The following is a 19,139-nucleotide window of genomic DNA, read 5'->3' on the forward strand; positions in this document are numbered from 1 at the left end:
TGACAAATGGGGAATAGTGTGGGGCAAAGAAAAGGGCAAAGAAAATGGGGATTTGAAATAACTTTAACATAATAATTTGAACATAATAATTAAGGACGAAATGTCAGTGTCAAGAAATGCGGGAAAAATGGGGAAACATTTTTAAGAAGTTGAGGTAAAAAAAAAAAAAAAAGAAGGAAAATAGGGAAATTTGGGAGAAATTGTGACAAAAACAGGGAAAAGTTATGTAAAAGAAATGTATAAAAATGGGACAAAAATTTGGAAATAATTGGCAAAAGTAGGAAAAAATTAAGGGAAATAGGGAAAATTGTAGTAATGACAAAATGAGAAAATATGAGGGGAAAACAAGTAAAAATTGGGCAAAAATAAGAAATAATTGTGTGAAAAAAAAATTGAAAAATATAGGAGAAAAATTGGGAAAATATGAAAAAATGTAATAATAACAAAATAAGCAAATATGAAAAAAAAAAAAAACATAAAAAGTAAAAAAAAAAAAAAAGTTTTTATCTGAAAGTCACTTCCTTTAATTCTGTCCCTGGACCAAAAATGGGGCAAAAATTTGGAAATAATTGGCAAAAATAGCTAAAAATTAGGGGAAATAGGGAAAATTGTAGTAACGACAAAATGAGAAAATATGAGGGGGAAACAAGACAAAATTGGGCAAAAATAAATAATTGTGTCGAAAAAAATTGGAAAAATATAGGGGAAAAATATGAAAAATTGTAGTAATAACAAAATAGGCAAATATGAATAAAAAAGAAAAAAAAGAAAAAATCATAAAAAGTAAAAAAAAAGAAAAAAGTTTTTACCTGAAAGTCATTTCCTTTAATTCTGTCCCTGGGCCAAAAATGGGAAATAATTGGGAAAAATAGGAAAAAATTTGGGGAAATAGGGAAAATTGTAGTAATGACAAAATGACAAAATATGAGGGGAAAAAAAGACAAAATTGGGCAAAAATAAGAAATAATTGTGTGAAAAAAATTGGAAAAATATAGGGGGGGAAACATGAAATATGAAAGATTGTAGCAATAACAAAATAAGCAAATATGAAAAAAATAAAAATAAAGCTTTTACCAGAAAGTCACTTCCTTTAATTCTGTCCCTGGACCAAAAATGTGGCAAAAATTGGGAAATAATTGGCAAAAATAGCTAAAAATTAGGGGAAATAGGGAAAATTGTAGTAATGACAAAATGAGAAATCATGAGGGGAAAAAAATGGGAAAAAAATGGGGAAAAATGAGAAATAATTGTGTGGAAAAAATGGGGGAAAATTAGAAAAATGGGAAATAAATGTGGGTAATTATGGAAAAATGTAGTAATAAAAAATAGGCAAATCACTTCCTTTAAATAGGCAGTCACTTCCTTTAATGTTGTCCCTGGAATCTAAAGATCGAACCAGTCGTACCTAACCTGGACCGGTATCTTTTCACGGTACCCAGCCCTCCTCCTGAATCACATTTGCGACACTACACGTTTATTAGCACAAAAAAAAAGTCCATATTTCGGATCCGCGAGACTCAAAAGTTCAGTTCCTCTCGATCTGCTCGATGTCCAGCTCGCCTCCCAGTTGGTACGAGCTGCAGCGTCCCGCCCAAAACGCCTCTCCCTCCTTCTGATTGGTCGAGAGCGGCGTCACGTCAGCGCAGTCTCCGATCGCCGGGGAGCGTTCGGTCGTGTAAAGTTTGTCCAAACGTCCGTGTTCGAGGCGGGGAGAGTCTTTGAGGTCGGGAGAGCCGTGTTCGGAGGGAAAGCCCGGGCAGCTCAGACTGTGGAAACTGCGCAGCTTCTGGAACAAAAACATGTACAAGAGGGTTTTAAGGACAGGGTTTCAATGAGTTGTGCCATAATTTAGGCATTCAAACAGGAATTAACCTCTTGACCCCGCCCTCACCTGTGTGAATTCGGCTTCACTCGAATCTAAAAGCTTCTTGACTGGAGGGTTTACAGCCTATAGGCCATTTGAAAGCTAAGACCAACAAAACTGATGTAAATAGATCTTTTTACTTGCATTGTTACAGTGTTGTCATCAAATTTTTGTCTCTTTTTTATTGCTTTTTCACTGTTTTTTCATCACATTTTAGTCACTTTTTCATCACATTTTAGTCACTTTTTCATCATATTTTTGTCACTTTTTCATACATTTTTGAAACAATTTTTATCCCTTTTTTTGCAGTTTTTTCATTAATTTTTTGTACATTTTTCATCACATTATAAAAACATTTTCATCACATTTTTGTCACTTTTTCATCACATTATAAAAACATTTTCATCACATTTTTGTCACTTTTTCATCACATTATAAAAACATTTTCATCACATTTTTGTCACTTTTTCATCACATTTTTGTTACTTTTTCATCATATTTTTGCATTTTTTTCATCAAATTTTGCAATTTTTTCATCATATTTTTGTCACTTTTTCGTCATATTTTTGTCACTTTTTCATCATATTTTTGTCACTTTTTCATCACATTTTTGTCACTTTTTCATCAAATTTTTGCCATTTTTTCATCATATTTTTGTCACTTTTTCATCATATTTTTGTCACTTTTTCATCATATTTTTGTCACTTTTTCATCATATTTTTGTCACTTTTTCATTTCATTTTTGAAACAATTTTTATCACTTTTTTTGCAGTTTTTTCATTAATTTTTTGTACATTTTTCATCACATTATAAAAACATTTTCATCACATTTTTGTCACTTTTTCATCACATTTTTGTTACTTTTTCATCATATTTTTGCCATTTTTTCGTCATATTTTTGTCACTTTTTCATCATATTTTTGTCACTTTTTCATCATATTTTTGTCACTTTTTCATCACATTTTTGCCATTTTTTCATCATATTTTTGTCACTTTTTCATCACATTTTTGTCACTTTTTCATCACATTTTTGCCATTTTTTCATCATATTTTTGTCATTTTTTCCATTTCATTTTTGTCATTTTTTCATCATATTTTTGTCACTTTTTCATTTCATTTTTGTCATTTTTTCATCATATTTTTGTCATTTTTTCATCATATTTTTGTCACTTTTTCATCACATTTTTGTCACTTTTTCATCACATTTTTGCCATTTTTTCATCATATTTTTGTCATTTTTTCCATTTCATTTTTGTCATTTTTTCATCATATTTTTGTCATTTTTTCATCATATTTTTGTCACTTTTTCATCACATTTTCGTCACTTTTTCATCACATTTTTGCCATGTTTTCATTTCAGTTTGTCATTTTTTCATCACATCCCAAAATAGTTGAGTAGTGTCATAATTCTCCAAGACTTTTAGATTTTTTTATGCCAGCTTAATGCTTTTTAATGACGTTTATGGCCGGGGCGATTTGTTTTTTTCATCCCAAAGTCTCAATAAAAAAACTAAAATGAATCTAAAATAGAACTAAATGAGGAAAGTCACGACTAAAACCAGTGATGTTTCAATATATTGTGGCTTCTCACGAGCTCCTCAATAACATATCGACATAAATTCCCAAAGCCACATTTATCGCTTCTGTTCTTAGACCCTGGTCCGGTTTTGTCACGTTGGAAAAATGACAGAGGAGCCTTTGACTGTTCGCCTCATCCCTGCAGCAGCTGGAGAATTACCCAGGATGCAGTGTGGCCCAGCTGTTGTTGGAACGTGGAAGGACTGGAGGAGGTTTGTGAGTGAACAGGAACCGGAGTTAGGGGAAAACGTGTTAGTAAGGCATCGTAAGTCATCGTAAGTCATCGTAAGTCATCGTAAGTCATCATAAGTCGTCTAGAACTGGTCACTTTTCCAACATAGTGAGGCGAGAGGAGCCGCTGTTCAACTTCACAGCAGGAGGTTTGGCTGAGCACGTTCATATCGTAAAAGTAGAACTTGAGAAGAAAAAAAAAGGAAATTCCAAGGCGCTCTTCTCCCATCAAAATGATTTATGCTAAAAATCTGTGCTTTAAACCTAGAGGCCGCCATTGCTGAAGTACCTCCATATCACAGCTAGTCTCATTGGAAAGCATTGCACTTTAGACACGTTAAAAACAACTTTAAAGCCGGGTTTCTAATTTTCCTAAACTTTCTACAGCTCGATATTCCTCCTGTGATAACGCTGGATTAGTTACAGTTAAAGAAACCAGGCTGGTTTTCTTGAAAAAAAATAAAGTAGAAATCTTAGCATTGGAGCTTTACAAACTACACGTCAAAAATGGGGCGGAGTCTACAGTGAAGATCCCGCCCTTATGCCCTTTTAAGGAAAAGGTTCAGTCGAAGCTGGGGAGGAGGAGTCTGTAAATCCACCATGATTTCTCCCTCGAACACAGTCATTAAGTCATTTTTAAAGGTGCATTATGCAACTTTTTATGTGAAAAAAAAAACCTTGTGTTGAGTTTATGAGTGGCCAGCATCACAGTCGTCTCTATGACGCTCCAGGATCTATGGTTCTGTAGGTTTTCTGGTGAGAGGCTCCGTCAGCAGAGGAAACCTTCCAAACAGTTGATCCTGGAGAGTCACAGAGACCACTGTGATGCTGGCCACTCATACAACTCAACACAAGGATTTTTTTTCACATAAAAAGTTGCAGAATTGACCTTTAACCTCTTACCTCCCGCCTTAACCGAGTGCATTTTCTCCTGTTAAGCTTTACAGCCTATAGGCCAGAGTGACGCCTCATTTGAAAGCTGAGACCTACAAAACTCATCTAAATGGATGTTTTTCTTCGAGTTGTTGCCGCCTTGATGTCACTTTGACCATCGCTTTTTTTTATCACATTTTTGCTGTTCTTTAGTGGCTTTTTGTTGCATCTCTTTTAGTCCCGTTTTTGTCACTTTTTGTTCACTTTCTCGTTCCTTTTTTTGCCTTTTTTCATCACTTTTTCCGTCATGTTTTTGTCACTTTTTTGTCACATTTTCATCACATTTTTTGTCATATTTTTGTCACATTTTTGTCACATTTTCCGCCATGTTTTTGTCACTATTTTCATCGCTTTTTCGTCACTTTTTCATCATGTTTTTGTCATATTTTTGTCACTTTTTCATCATGTTTTTGTCATATTTTTGTCACTTTTTTCATCACTTTTTCCGTCATGTTTTTGTCACTTTTTCATCATGTTTTTGTCATATTTTTGTCACTTATACATTGTCTTTTCGTCACTTTTTTATTATGTTTTTGTCACTTTTTTCATCGCTTTTTCATCACTTTTTTGTTTTATTTTTGTCACATTTTATTTTTTTCACTTTTTCGTCACAGTTTCATCACTTTTTCCGTCATGTTTTTGTCACTTATTCATCATATTTTTGTCACTTTTTCATCACTTTTTCCGTCATGTTTTTGTCACTTTTTCGTCACATTTTCCGCCATGTTTTTGTCACATTTTCCGCCATATTTTTGTCACTTTTTCCGTCATGTTTTTGTCACTTTTTCGTCACATTTTCCGTCATGTTTTTGTCACTTTTTCATCACTTTTTCCGTCATGTTTTTGTCACTTTTTCATCACTTTTTCCGTCATGTTTTTGTCACTTTTTTGTCACATTTTCTGCCATATTTTTGTCACTTTTTCGTCACATTTTCATCACTTTTTTGTCATATTTTTGTCACATTTTTGTCACTTTTTCATCACTTTTTTGTCATATTTTTGTCACATTTTTGTCATATTTTTGTCACTTTTTCGTCACATTTTCATCACTTTTTTGTCATATTTTTGTCACATTTTTGTCATATTTTTGTCACATTTTTGTCACTTTTTCCGTCATGTTTTTGTCACTTTTTTCATCGCTTTTTCGTCACTTTTCCGTCATTTTTTCGTCACTTTTTCGTCACATTTTTATTGCTTTTTGCCATGTTTTTGTCACTTTTTCATTTCGTTTTAATCCTCGTATTTTTGTTGCAATTTTGACACCTTTTTTTGTCGCTATATTTACGCTTTTTACAATATTTTTTTTATTTGGATGAAGCCAAACTTAAGAAAATGTGCTCTGTTCAGGTGGGAGTTGAGAGGTTAAAGGCACACTGTGTAACATTTTGGACCGAAAATGTTTAAATCTCATATTTGGCTTCTTTTAGTCGGCATCTCCATGGAGACGAGCTGCAGACGTCCCGCCCCCGATATCTCACAGTATATTTGACACATATTTGTTCATTTTTAAGTTATTGTTCAACATTAAAACCACCTGTAGTAAAGTAAAAGCTTGTGTGTGTTGTGTGAATGTCTGGCGACCTCTGACCTGTGTCATCTTGGCCAGGTCCAGCGACGGCCTCTGCTCGCCGCTCTCCTCCGGGCGCCTCCTCTTCACCGCCGCCTTCTTCTCGTGGGACACACACGGCTGCGAGCGGCTGCGGGCCAGACCCGGGCCCGGGGGCGGCTCGCGGGCCGCGGGGGGGCAGGACGAGGGCGTCCCGGGGAAGGCCAGGCTGAGGCTGGAGCTGCGCTGCATTAAAGGGAAGGCGGGCGCCGGGGGAGGTCTCTGATGAACGCTGCCGCCGCTGAGGCACCGGCGCTTCTCCACCGCCGTCCACACACGAGAGCCCTGAGGGGGGGGGGGGGGAGAAAGGATGTAAACGCAACAAAAAAGTGACAAAAATTCAACAAAAATGTGAAAAAAATTCAACCAAAATTCAACCAAAAAGTGACAAAAATTTAACAAAAATGTGAAAAAAATATCAACCAAAAAGTGACAAAAATTCAACAAAAATGTGAAAAAAAATTCTACCAAAAAGTGACAAAAATTCAACAAAAATTCAACAAAAATTAAACAAAAAAATTGCAAAAATTAAATAAAAATGTGACAAAAACGCAACAAAAAAGTGACAAAAATTCAACCAAAAAGTGACAAAAATTTAACAAAAATGTGACAAAAACTCAACCAAAAAGTGACAAAAATGTGAAAAAAATGGCAAAAATTCAACAAAAATGTGACAAAAACTCAACCAAAATGTGACAAAAACTCAACCAAAAAGTGACAAAAATTAAACAAAAAAATGGCAAAAATTAAACAAAAATGTGACAAAAACTCAACCAAAAAGTGACAAGAATTAAACAAAAAAGTGACAAAAATTAAACAAAAATGTGACAAAAATTTCACCAAAAAGTGACCAAAATTCAACTTTTTTTTTTTTTTTTTACAAAAACTCAACAAAAAGGTGACCAAAAAAAAAAAAGAAAACATACAAAAGATGACACAACACAGTAACAACGCGAGGAAAAAGATCAGTTTTGTGGGTCTTAGCTTTCAAATGAGGTGTTACACAGACCTATATAATGGCCAAAGAGGACAGAAGGCATTTGGTTCAGGCGGGTAGTAAGAGGTTAAGAGTGGGAGATCTTTCTCAATGTTTCCAAACAGAGATGAGTCGACTCACTGGATTCCCAGACCAGAAACAGCTGGTGCTGATGAACAGGCTTTTGTTTTGCTAAAGATTTGATCACCAAAACATGTGAGCATTTGTTTTTTAGGACAAATGTTTGTGTTTTTAAGAAGATACGAAATGTAGTCACTGACGACGGCCCAACAGGACTGAAACAAGAAGGCGATGTTTTAAAGCAGGGCTGCCCAAACTTTTTGTGTTTGAAAAAGTGCCTGTGAGTCGTGGGCCAAACACGGCGATGTCAAGCACGAAAAACACATATAACTGCAAATTATAAAGTTACTTTATTTTATTTACTTTTAATTTTTTCGATAGCCCACATTTGCATTTGATTCTATCTATGCCAATAACATGCTATATTAAAACAAATGGTAACTATGGCAAAAGCCTAATTTTAGTAAAACAAAATGAACAATTGTAGCAATTTAGTGCAAAAAACAACAACACCTTTATCTACAGGACCTACAGTAACTTTACCTCATTCGTTAACTCAAAGAAAATACCACATTAGATTATTTTGAAAGTATCAGTTCAGCATCAATTCTCAATTTTTACCATATACTGTTGTTGACGTCATCAACCTTTGCGATAAAAGTTGGAAAACTGTGAAAGTTGATGCTACAACGCTCTGTAGTTGATAAATACCAAGTCACCACAACAGTGTTTCCTTAACTTTTGCGAAAGGAGCGAAACAGCGCCCCCAATTTGGCGCTCCTGGTCAAAAAGTGTACTGCATCCATATTTACCATTGAGAATGAATGGAAGAGAGTTAGTATTAACCACACGCAGCGCAAAAGTAGGTCATTCTCTGGCCCCACTTTGGGCACCCCTGTTTTAAAGGGACAATACGGAGTTTAAAAATGTTAAATTAAGTATTCTCCTCCCCCTACATGTTCCTCCATGTCCTAATGTGTAGAATGAGCTCAGGACTGTTCACCACAACTGCCTCTAAAATCCTGCACTGTCACTCACAAAGGTGTTAATTTGGATCTGAAGTGCCGTCATGCATGAGCTTTATATAGAAGCTGCAGTTACAAGTATGACCTGAGGTGGCAGTAGTGAGTATAAAATGGCTAACTTGCATCTAGTCCCTTTAATCCAATGGCCTTTTACCAACCCAGTGTTATCACAGGAGGAATATCTAGCTCTAAATAGCTCCAAAAACATTGGGACCAGGCTTTAAAGTTGTTTTTAACGTGTCTAAAGTCCAATGCTTTCCAATGGGGGACTAGTGGCCATATGGAGGTACTACAGCAATGGCGACTCCTACAGAACATGAGCTGTTCCCCGACGCTCACCTGCGGGCGCCAGGACGAGCGGCTCAGGTCGTCGGAGCTGGAGTAGGAGCGGCACTGGCGTTTGTTCGGGGGCGCCGTGGAGTCCGCCGCGCCCGACGACAGGTCCAGGTCCCGCAGCAGCGACGAGAGCGAGGCGCAGTGACCGGCGCCGGCCTGCAGGGGGCGACCGTCCCACAGAGCGTCCAGACCGGAGCCGAACGCCGCTTCGGGAGAGGGACGCCATCGAGCCGCCTCTGCAGAAAAAGGATCAGACTTTTACTTACAGATGTTTTTATCAGGCCTGGAATAACATCAGAGGAATAAACAGGAAGGCGTTAAACCAACAGGACACGCTTCGTTAGGTTTATGTTCAGGCGAGACACAAGGCGGCTCTTCAAAAGTGAGATGAAAGAAGCGGAGGACATTTCAGATTTGTGACGGTGAAAGAGATAAAACGCTGATGTTGAGCAGTGAATGGGCTTCTGTGTAAAGAGGAAATAATACGAATCTACAAAAGAGATTCCAATGAAGCCGTTCTTAGCTAATGTTAGTCTACGGACGATGTTCGGCGAATGGAAAATGGTGGATGTCTCTGGAGCTTTCTCCCCGTTCTTACCCATGAGTCCACAGGAGAACAGGGCGGCGCCTTGGCTCATGGTCTGCGCTGGAATCTGTGGACAACATTTACAAGAATATGTTACTCCCCCAAAGAATATTCCATGTTCAGCTAAAACTTGGCAAATCAAAGAAGCCACGATATATCGCAAAATCGCTAAAGTAATTTTGTCACAAACTTGGTTTAAAACAAAAAATGCATGGAACTTCAAAATGTGGGATAGTTCAGTTAGGGGGGGTGGGATGGTGAATAATAAAATAATGTACACTGGAAAAAGAATTGTCTGGAATGGAGATTAAATCTAAAATTTGAATAGGTTTGGTCCAGTCATGTGTTTGTCTCCAGCAGGTTAGACGACTGTAACGTCTGCAGAACATCCAGAACCAGGAAATACGAGCATATTAGTCCAGTGCTCCGGTCTCTGCACTGGCTTCCTGTCACTCAGAGAATAGACTTTTCATGGTTTAGCACCAAAGTCCATCTCTGACATGTTTGAGCCGTATGAAACATCTCAGGGAGGGGCCTCCTGGTGGTTCCAGAGTCAGGACTAAACACACTGAGGCTAAAGCTAAAGTCTGAAGATGAGATGAAAACAATAATGAGATGTGACAAAAAATGGACAAAAGATTTACAAAAAACTGACAAAAAATGGACAAAAAAATTATGAAAAAGTGGCAAAAATGTGACAAAAAATTGCTAAAATGTACAAAAAAATGACAAAAATGTGACAAAAAATTGACAAAAAAATGACAGAAAGTGACAATAAAATGATGAAAAAATGATGAAAAAGTGGCAAAAATGTGACAAAAATTTGCTAAAATTTACAAAAAAATGACAAAAAAGTAGCAAAAAAGTGACAAAACAATTGACAAAAAAATGACAGAAAGTGACAAAACAATTGACAAAAAAATGACAGAAAGTGACAAAAAAATGATGATGAATTTTAAAAAAAAATATGAAAAAATGATGAAAAAGTGGCAAAAATTTGACAAAAAATGGCCAAAAAAAGGTCAAATGTGACAAAAAGTGACAGAAAATTTACAAACAATTTGACAAAAAAATTACAAAAATGAGTTGAAAACCCACCAAAAAATGATGGAAAAATGATCTGATGACGTGAGGAAAAAGATCCATTTAGATGAGTTTTGTAGATCTTAAAGCTAAAGTCTGGAACAGTCTTCATGAGGATGTGAGACAGGCCTGAACTCTGACAACGTTCAAATCCAGGCTGAAAACTGTTTTTTAAAGTATTTTCAAGCACTTTTCATACAAAGTTGTAAAGCTGCAAAGTGCTTTACAGATTAAAAACACTTCCCGCCCCCTCCCTCCCCAACCACCCACTCTTCCAGATAGAAACAGACAATAACACTGCTCACCCCACCCCCCTCCCCGTAGCCACACACACACACACACACACACACGTTGATGTCCTCACTTTGTGGGTCTGAACAAGTACACAATCGTGTAATGCTATCTTAGTGAGGACACTTATAGACATAATGCATTACCCAGACCCTATAACCCCTAACCCCAAACCTAACCCAGACCCTATAACCCCTAACCCTAACTCTTATCTTAACCCTAAAATCACATCTTGACCCTCAAACAGTCCTTCAAATAAGTGAGGACCACCCAAAATGTCCTCACTCTGTTGGTTAAAGAGGGGGTATTATGTTTTTTTCAGTCACAGAGCACCAGTCTATATCACACTACAATGATGGCCAAACCTTCTGTAAATGCAGTAAATTAGAGTAACTGCCTTGTACAAAATTGCTCTCTCAAAATGGCTGTCTCTTTAAGAACGGGAGGCGTCTCCAGGAGGTGGGGGCGTTCCTAGGAGGACTCAGGCAAACCTATCCCTAAAATGGCCGCCATCAGTGTTTTTACAGATTACTCAAAAATACGTGAATGTGCCAAGGCAACACTTCAGGCATGATTTTAATGAGGGAACGACATAATAACACGATGTAAAGCTTGAAAAAGTCCATTTTGCATAATACCCCCCCCTTTAAATACTTAAACTGGTCCTCACAACGCCATAATTACAAGAATACACACACACACACAGGGCAGGGGGCTCCGTCAGAGGAAACACCGGAGATTCTATGCAAATAACATTAACATAAGATAAATAAAAACAAACAAAAAACTAAGTAAAAGACAATATAATAATAATAAAAATAACTGAATAAATAAGTAAATAAATATCAGCTAAAAGCTAAAATGGTGGATCTTGAGCCTGCTTTTATCTGCACTCTTGCCTTTTACTGTAATAAATCAAGTTTTATGTTGACGTTTTATTGATTTTATCTGCTTTCTTGTAATTTTAGGGAACTTTGAAGCACTTTGAATTGCCTTGTTTTTCCTCAGATTATTGTGCATCATTTCAAGTATATATTTCCAAAAGTAAAAGTTATTTGTCTGGTTCCAAGCGGGATTTATGTTCCTTTGGCATTAGTATTTTCAATCTCATCTTAGATTAGTTCAAGATGGTCATTTTCCCAGTATCGATATTGTAATGTTGCAAGTAATTCGATATCCAGCCCCAAAGTACTACTACTACCATACTACAATGTCAATATTCTGAGTATCCTATTAGTTTGACTCCATGTGCAATATTTCTGAACAAAAATCTGCTTTGTTTTCCATCGTTTCCTCCTGATGACGCCACAGTTCAAACTCCGTTCACTTTTATGGGGGAACTTTCGACTTTTTTCGCCGCCAACACGGGATTCCTTTCTCTTTTCCTGCAGATTTCCAGCAGCCGAGGCCAAACTTTCCCCCCCGGGTTTTTACGGTTAAAATAAAACGTGCTTTGTGATGTGGTGAATGGGAGCGGAGCGCGCTCTTTAGAAGACGCCGCTGAAGGAGGAAATCGGACAAGAGATTAGCTGTAGCGAAAACAATCTCCGCGCCAAGTGTGAACGAGTCGGACAAATCTGTTGGACACGAGGCTGAGAAGGGGAGAAAAAGCTTAAGTGCTACTGGTATCGGGAAAAAATAAAAGTATCGAAAACAGGAACTGAAAATAAAGTTCTATCTTTAGATCTGAGTTTTAATGCTGTGGGTTCAGGGACGGCATTAAAGGAAGTGACAGATTTACAGTGATGTGCATAAGTACGGGCCCCCCTTTAACTTTGCCACATTTTGCCACACTATAGAGTCTAGACCAGGGGTAGGCAACGTCAGGGCCGGGAGCCAAAACCGGCCCTCCATCATCAAACTCTGGCCCTCGAGGTGATTTTGAGAAATATTTTGACCCAAATCAGAGATCAAAATAAAGTACTCTAGCAATGTGGAAAATACTGTCAATTCCTTAACCCCTTAACTCCCACCTGAACCGAAGACATTTTCTCCAGTTTGGCTTTACCCCAATCCAAAAGCTTCTGGAAAAAAGGTGAGAAAATAGCAACAAAACTGAGACGAAAACAATGATGAAGACGTGACAAAACACTGAGAAAAAATGGACAAAAAACGGAGAAAAAATGGACAATAAAATTATGAAAAAGTGACAGAAAGTGACAAAAAATTATGATAAATTTACAAAAAATTGATGAAAAAATGATGAAAAAGTGGCAAAAATGTGACAAAAAATTGCTAAAATTTACAAAAAAAATTACAAAAATGTTACAAAAATGTGACAAAACAATTGACAAAAAATGACAGAAAGTGACAAAAAAATGATGATAAATTTACAAAAACTGGATGAAAAAATAAAAAAGTGGCAAAAAATTGACAAAAAAATTGTGAAAAAGTGTGACAAAAAATGTATAAAAATTGGACAAAAAATGGACAGAAAATTTACAAAAAAATTACAAATGTGACAAAAAATTGCAAAAAAAAAAAGATGAAAAAATGATGAAAAAGTGGCAAAAATGTGACAAAAATTTGCAAAAATTTACAAAAAAATTACAAAAATGTTACAAAAATGTGACAAAACAATTGCTTAGCTTAGCTTTCAAATGAGGCCTACAGGATTTGGGTAAATCTGAACTGGAAAAAAGCCCAATTTCTTCCCCTCATATTTACTAATTTTGTTATTACTACAGTTTTCCTTATTTCCCCCCATTATTTTATATTTTTCCCAATTATTATAATATTTTTTACACAATTTTCCCTTATTTTTTCCCCATATCTTTCCCACACACTTTTTTTCTTTTTTTTCCAATTTCCCCTTATATTTGCCTATTTTGTTACTACTACAATTTTCCCAATTTCCCCCCATTTCCCCCAAATTTTACTCATTTATTCCTCATTTTTCCCCCATATTCTTACATTTTTTTGTACACATTTTTTTCTTGGTTTCCCAATTTCTTCCCCTATTTGCTAATTTTGTTATTACTACAGTTTTCCTTATTTCCCCCCATTATTTTCATATTTCTCCCAAATATTATTATTATTTTTTACACCATTTCCCTTATTTTTTCCCCTATATCTTTCCCATACACTTTGTTCTTTTTTTCCCAATTTCCCCTCACATTTGCTTATTTTGTTACTACTACGATTTTCCCTATTTCCCCCATTTTCCCCAAATTTTCCCCATTTATTACTCATTTTTCCCCTGTATTCTGTATTCAATTTTTTTCATTTTTTTGTACAAATTTTTTTCTTGGTTTCCCAATTTGTTCCCCTCATATTTCTCCCCATTATTTTCATATTTTTCCCAATTATTTCCCAATTTATTCCCCATTTTTGCATTTTTTCCCTTATTTTTTCCCCTATATCTCTCTCACATTTCTTGCCATTGCAGATGAACCCGCTATAGTAAACTTGCAGATCTTACACACATTATTCTTCTGTTTTCTGGTTCTCGACGACATACATTTCAGTATCGGTACTTTTCTTACTTACCGGTCCCAAACTGGTGCTTTTGGAGGTCACATGGTCGCCGCTCTTCTTGTCCAGAGATTTCTTACAGATAATCACCATCTCCACGCACATGTCTGTCCCGCGCTTTCTCTAAAGTGTCCGGGGAAATCCTCAAAACAACAGTGATCCATGTCCGGGGAAAAACCGCCGCAGCAAACCCTGAAACACGAGAAAAAAAAGCAACTTCAGTCACCGGGAACAACAGGCCTGAGAAAGTTATTCAAGTATTACTATTATTTCACAAATAGGGTTTGAAAAAGCTGACGAGGAGTTTTATTCGGGAACACTGCGGTTTGTGTTGACATTTTCACTTCCACGTCTGGATAAAAGCGGAACGAAAGTAGCTACGACTTTGACAAAGTTTGGGCTCGGCAGGATCTAATTTAGCAACAAAACCGTATCATCGGTGTCTAAATAAGGACTTTTTATGTCCCTTTTTCTGAGCAAAATGGAGGAGGTCACGTCAGGCGAGACGCTGCAGGTGAATAGGAAAAATAATTAAATGCAGAGATATCGATTTGAAACTTCTGCTGTAGATTACTGACATCAATAGGAGAAAAAAATGTATTGCAAGTTTTAATATAGAAATAAGGCATTTTACGCTAAAAATGGCCGAAATCCTTTAATTTCAAAGAACCATTAAAAAGACTGGCTCTTTTTAAACTCTTAGCCCCCACCATAACATTTTCTTCAGTTCAGCTTTACTCAAAAGTAAATTGGGCTGTCAATTAAGAAGGAGCTAGGGAAAGGAGCCTCAATGCTAACTATCATAGCCACTTTAGCATAGGGACCTCTGGCGCTAACTATCATAGCCACTTTAGTATAGGGACCTCTGGTGCTAACTATCATAGCCACTTTAGCATAGGAACCTCTGATGCTAACTATCATAGCCACTTTAGCATAGGGACCTCTGGCGCTAACTATCATAGCCACTTTTGCATAGAGACTTCTGGTGCTAACTATCATAGCCACTTTAGCATAGAGACTTCTGGTGCTTACTATCATAGCCACTTTAGCATAGAGACTTCTGGTGCTAACTATCATAGCCACTTTAGCATAGGGACCTCTGATGCTAACTATCATAGCCACTTTAGCATAGAGACTTCTGGTGCTAACTATCATAGCCACTTTAGCATAGGGACCTCTGGTGCTAACTATCATAGCCACTTTAGCATAGGGACCTCTGGCGCTAACTATCATAGCCACTTTAGCATAGAGACTTCTGGTGCTAACTATCATAGCCACTTTAGCATAGAGACTTCTGGCGCTAACTATCATAGCCACTTTAGCATAGAGACTTCTGATGCTAACTATCATAGCCACTTTAGCATAGGGACCTCTGATGCTAACTATCATAGCCACTTTAGCATAGGGACCTCTGGCGCTAACTATCATAGCCACTTTAGCATAGGGACCTCTGATGCTAACTATCATAGCCACTTTAGCATAGGGACCTCTGGCGCTAACTATCATAGCCACTTTAGCATAGAGACTTCTGATGCTAACTATCATAGCCACTTTAGCATAGGGACCTCTGATGCTAACTATCATAGCCACTTTAGCATAGGGACCTCTGGCGCTAACTATCATAGCCACTTTAGCATAGAGACTTCTGATGCTAACTATCATAGCCACTTTAGCATAGGGACCTCTGATGCTAACTATCATAGCCACTTTAGCATAGGGACCTCTGGCGCTAACTATCATAGCCACTTTAGCATAGAGACTTCTGATGCTAACTATCATAGCCACTTTAGCATAGGGACCTCTGATGCTAACTATCATAGCCACTTTAGCATAGGGACCTCTGATGCTAACTATCATGGCCGCTTTAGCATAGAGACCTCTGGCGCTAACTATCATAGCCACTTTAGCATAGAGACTTCTGATGCTAACTATCATAGCCACTTTAGCATAGGGACTTCTGATGCTAACTATCATAGCCACTTTAGCATAGGGACCTCTGGCGCTAACTATCATAGCCACTTTAGCATAGAGACTTCTGATGCTAACTATCATAGCCACTTTAGCATAGGGACCTCTGATGCTAACTATCATAGCCACTTTAGCATAGGGACCTCTGATGCTAACTATCATGGCCGCTTTAGCATAGAGACCTCTGGCGCTAACTATCATAGCCACTTTAGCATAGAGACTTCTGATGCTAACTATCATAGCCACTTTAGCATAGGGACCTCTGGCGCTAACTATCATAGCCACTTTAGCATAGAGACTTCTGATGCTAACTATCATAGCCACTTTAGCATAGGGACTTCTGATGCTAACTATCATAGCCACTTTAGCATAGGGACCTCTGATGCTAACTATCATAGCCACTTTAGCATAGGGACCTCTGATGCTAACTAACCGGTGATTATGAGCTAATGTGCCATCCCATAAGCCAGTGTTTCCCAACCAGAGTTACCAGGGTACTCGAGGACCTAGCAGGGGGTGCTTGGAACTATTTCAGATTGAAAAAGGGGAAAATGTAACATATTCTTTTTATAGAAAAGCTATATTTTTCAGTAAATAAACTGTAACACCCTTGAGGTAGGGGGTACACGGTTGACCACTGAAAGGCCAAAGGGGCACGAAAGACAAAAAACGTTGGGAACCACTGCCATAAGCCACTCTTTAAATGTCTATGTTGTTGCATATGCAAAACAGTAGGGGGCGGCATGCGCTTCTGTTTGCCTGTGGTCTGCCAATAACCTTAAGAAGAACAGTAGGTGAACTGAATCAATGAGACGAGCTGTGTGCTTTTATTTTGGTGTGCTGGATCGAAACAGGAAGTCACTTCTTAGGCGGGGTTGTTGTGATTGGAAGTCAACAACAGAGATGCGGTTCAAACCATTCACCTTAAAGAGCGAACTTCACGATTTTATTTTGATCTCACTTTGCGGCTGGCGTCTTCCACAAAGGAAATTACCGTATTTGGATCACAGAGTGTTGTCGGGGGGATTCCGTGCATCACGTGGATACCAAACATGTCGGTGTTTGTGAATGGATACTCGTGACAAAGCGGAGGAAGTTTTTATTAATCACCGGTTTCCACCTGCAGATTCTCGGCTTAATCTAGAAACCAGAAACGTGACTAATTCCTGGACGACCTTTTTGACAGAGTTTATTCTCGGCTGTTTTGACGGTTTGAAGCGCGACCACATCGTGACAGATTAGGAGCCGCTCGACGCCGGGGCTTTCGCTGCGGAGCTGGAGATAAAAAAGGCCTGTCTGTGGTTAGAGGAGGGTCGGAGATAGAGAGGAACTCGTTACAGAGCTGACGTCAAACCAGTTCACCGGGGGGGGGATTTGTGGTGAACCAGGCTGAGCAGAAAACAGGGCTGGGTACTGGTAAACGATACCAGCGTGGTAACGGGAAAAGAAGTTTAGGTACTACTGGTATCAAAGAAATGAAAGAGGCTATTATACAGTGGGGAAAAAAGTATTTGGTCAGTTTCACATAGACATTGTATTGGATTTTGGCCAAATACTTTTTTTCCCCACTGTATATTATATTTTCCCCTCCAATTTGTCTTACCCCATTTTTGCCCAGTTTAGATTTATTTTTCCCCTATTTTTTTCCATTTTATTTTGCCCAATGTTAGCCTAATTTTTCCAATTTTTTCTTTGTATTTTTTTCTTACTCTTGCCAGTTTTTTCTCGTTTTTCCCAATTTTTCCCCCCAATCTTCGCCCATTTTTTTTATCATTAATATTTTCCCTATTTTCCCCCATTTTATTTTTTATTTTCACAATTTTTCCCCTAATTTTCGCCCATTTTTTAATCAATATTTTCCCTATTTTCCCCCATTTTTTTTTTATTTTCACAATTTTTCCCCTAATTTTTGCCCATTTTTTATCATTAATATTTTCCCTATTTTCCCCCATTTTATTTTTTATTGTCACAATTTTTCCCCTAATTTTCGCCCATTTTTTAATCAATATTTTCCCTATTTTCCCCCAATTTTCCCCCTAATTTTCACCCATTTTTTATCATTAATATTTTCCCTATTTTCCCCCAATTTTTTTTAATTTTCCCAATTTACTCCCTATTTTTTAAACTTATTTTATTTAAAAGAAAATCAGTCACACAAATCTTAAAAATAAATTCAACAATTGATACAAAACAATTTGATTCAATTTGAAATAAAATGTTAAATTAAAGAGACCAGTTGTCCATTAATGAGTCAGTCTTGCTGTTATTTCCTCATATGATTCACTTCTTTCAGTTTATTTTTCCATTGGGTAATGGTGGGGGGGGGCTGAGGTTTGAGCCAAGAGACCATAATCCTTTTCTTTGCGATTAAGAGGAGTATTTTTAGTTGGGAAATGTTCCAATGGAATTTCAACACCTAAACAATTTTTTATTTCAGTTTGTATCTTTCCAATGATGAATTAGTTTTGGACAGTTCCGTGGTCTCCCTCCTGACCACAGCCCTCCAGGATCGGTCTGAAGTTCTTCCAAACGTGGATGTGACAAAGGGAGTTCAAAAATACTCAATCTCTTATTTTATGTTTGTTCCCAGTCCTCGTCCTTAATAATTATGTTCATTTCAAACTCCCATTTTCTTTGCCCCATTTTTTTGCCCCACACTATTCCCAATTTGTCACACATTTCTTAGCATTGTTAGCATCTTAGCATTGGAGATGAACCCGATGTTGTAAAAGTGCAGATCTTCCAACATTATTGTTTAGTTTCCTGGTTCTAGTTAGTACAGGTATTGAATAAAGTATCGTCAAAGTACTGATATTGAAAAACAATGTAATGGTGTAAACTGTTTTTCCATAGATTTAAATGAGAAATTGTAAAATCAAAGGCCATTTTTGTCCCATTTTGGCAACATCTCCACTTTAGCAGCTCCTACAAACACCAAACTTTCCAGATTTGTCCTTAATATATTTTAAGGTTTGTTTGGAGGGATTTTTCAATATCTAATTTACCCCAAACACCAAGCTGAAATATAACATATAACATCCATTTCATATTCATTTTTCAGATTTTGTCGCCACAAAGACAAGCTCTTTTGGTCATTTTTACTCAGG

General features: G+C 37.3%; 1 protein-coding gene across 1 annotated transcript; it reads right to left on the minus strand.

The window, feature by feature from the left end:
• Positions 1 to 1,401: 1,401 nt before the first annotated feature.
• On the minus strand, positions 1,402 to 14,175 carry fam53b (family with sequence similarity 53 member B). Its single transcript, XM_079577267.1, has 5 exons — positions 14,080 to 14,175; positions 9,229 to 9,283; positions 8,634 to 8,866; positions 6,195 to 6,497; positions 1,402 to 1,786 (listed from the first exon to the last, which is right to left on the minus strand). Exons 1-5 carry the CDS (start codon positions 14,167 to 14,169, stop codon positions 1,526 to 1,528), a joined length of 942 nt encoding a protein of 313 aa, XP_079433393.1. The 5' UTR covers positions 14,170 to 14,175; the 3' UTR covers positions 1,402 to 1,525.
• Between the last annotated feature and the right edge of the window lie 4,964 nt (positions 14,176 to 19,139).

The sequence above is a fragment of the Gobius niger genome (assembly GCF_951799975.1).
Source record: "Gobius niger genome assembly, chromosome: 19".
Classification (NCBI taxonomy): Eukaryota; Metazoa; Chordata; class Actinopteri; order Gobiiformes; family Gobiidae; genus Gobius; species Gobius niger.

Bases quoted from the DNA above. Each gene is read 5' to 3' on its own strand.
- fam53b (XM_079577267.1), bottom strand. From the start codon at position 14,169: ATGTGCGTGGAGATGGTGATTATCTGTAAGAAATCTCTGGACAAGAAG. The intron at 9,284-14,079 runs GTAAGTAAGAAA...TGTTGTCCACAG, and splicing joins AAAGCACCAGTTTGGGACCG to ATTCCAGCGCAGACCATGAG. The intron at 6,498-8,633 runs GTGAGCGTCGGG...CCCCCCCCTCAG, and splicing joins GCTCGTCCTGGCGCCCGCAG to GGCTCTCGTGTGTGGACGGC.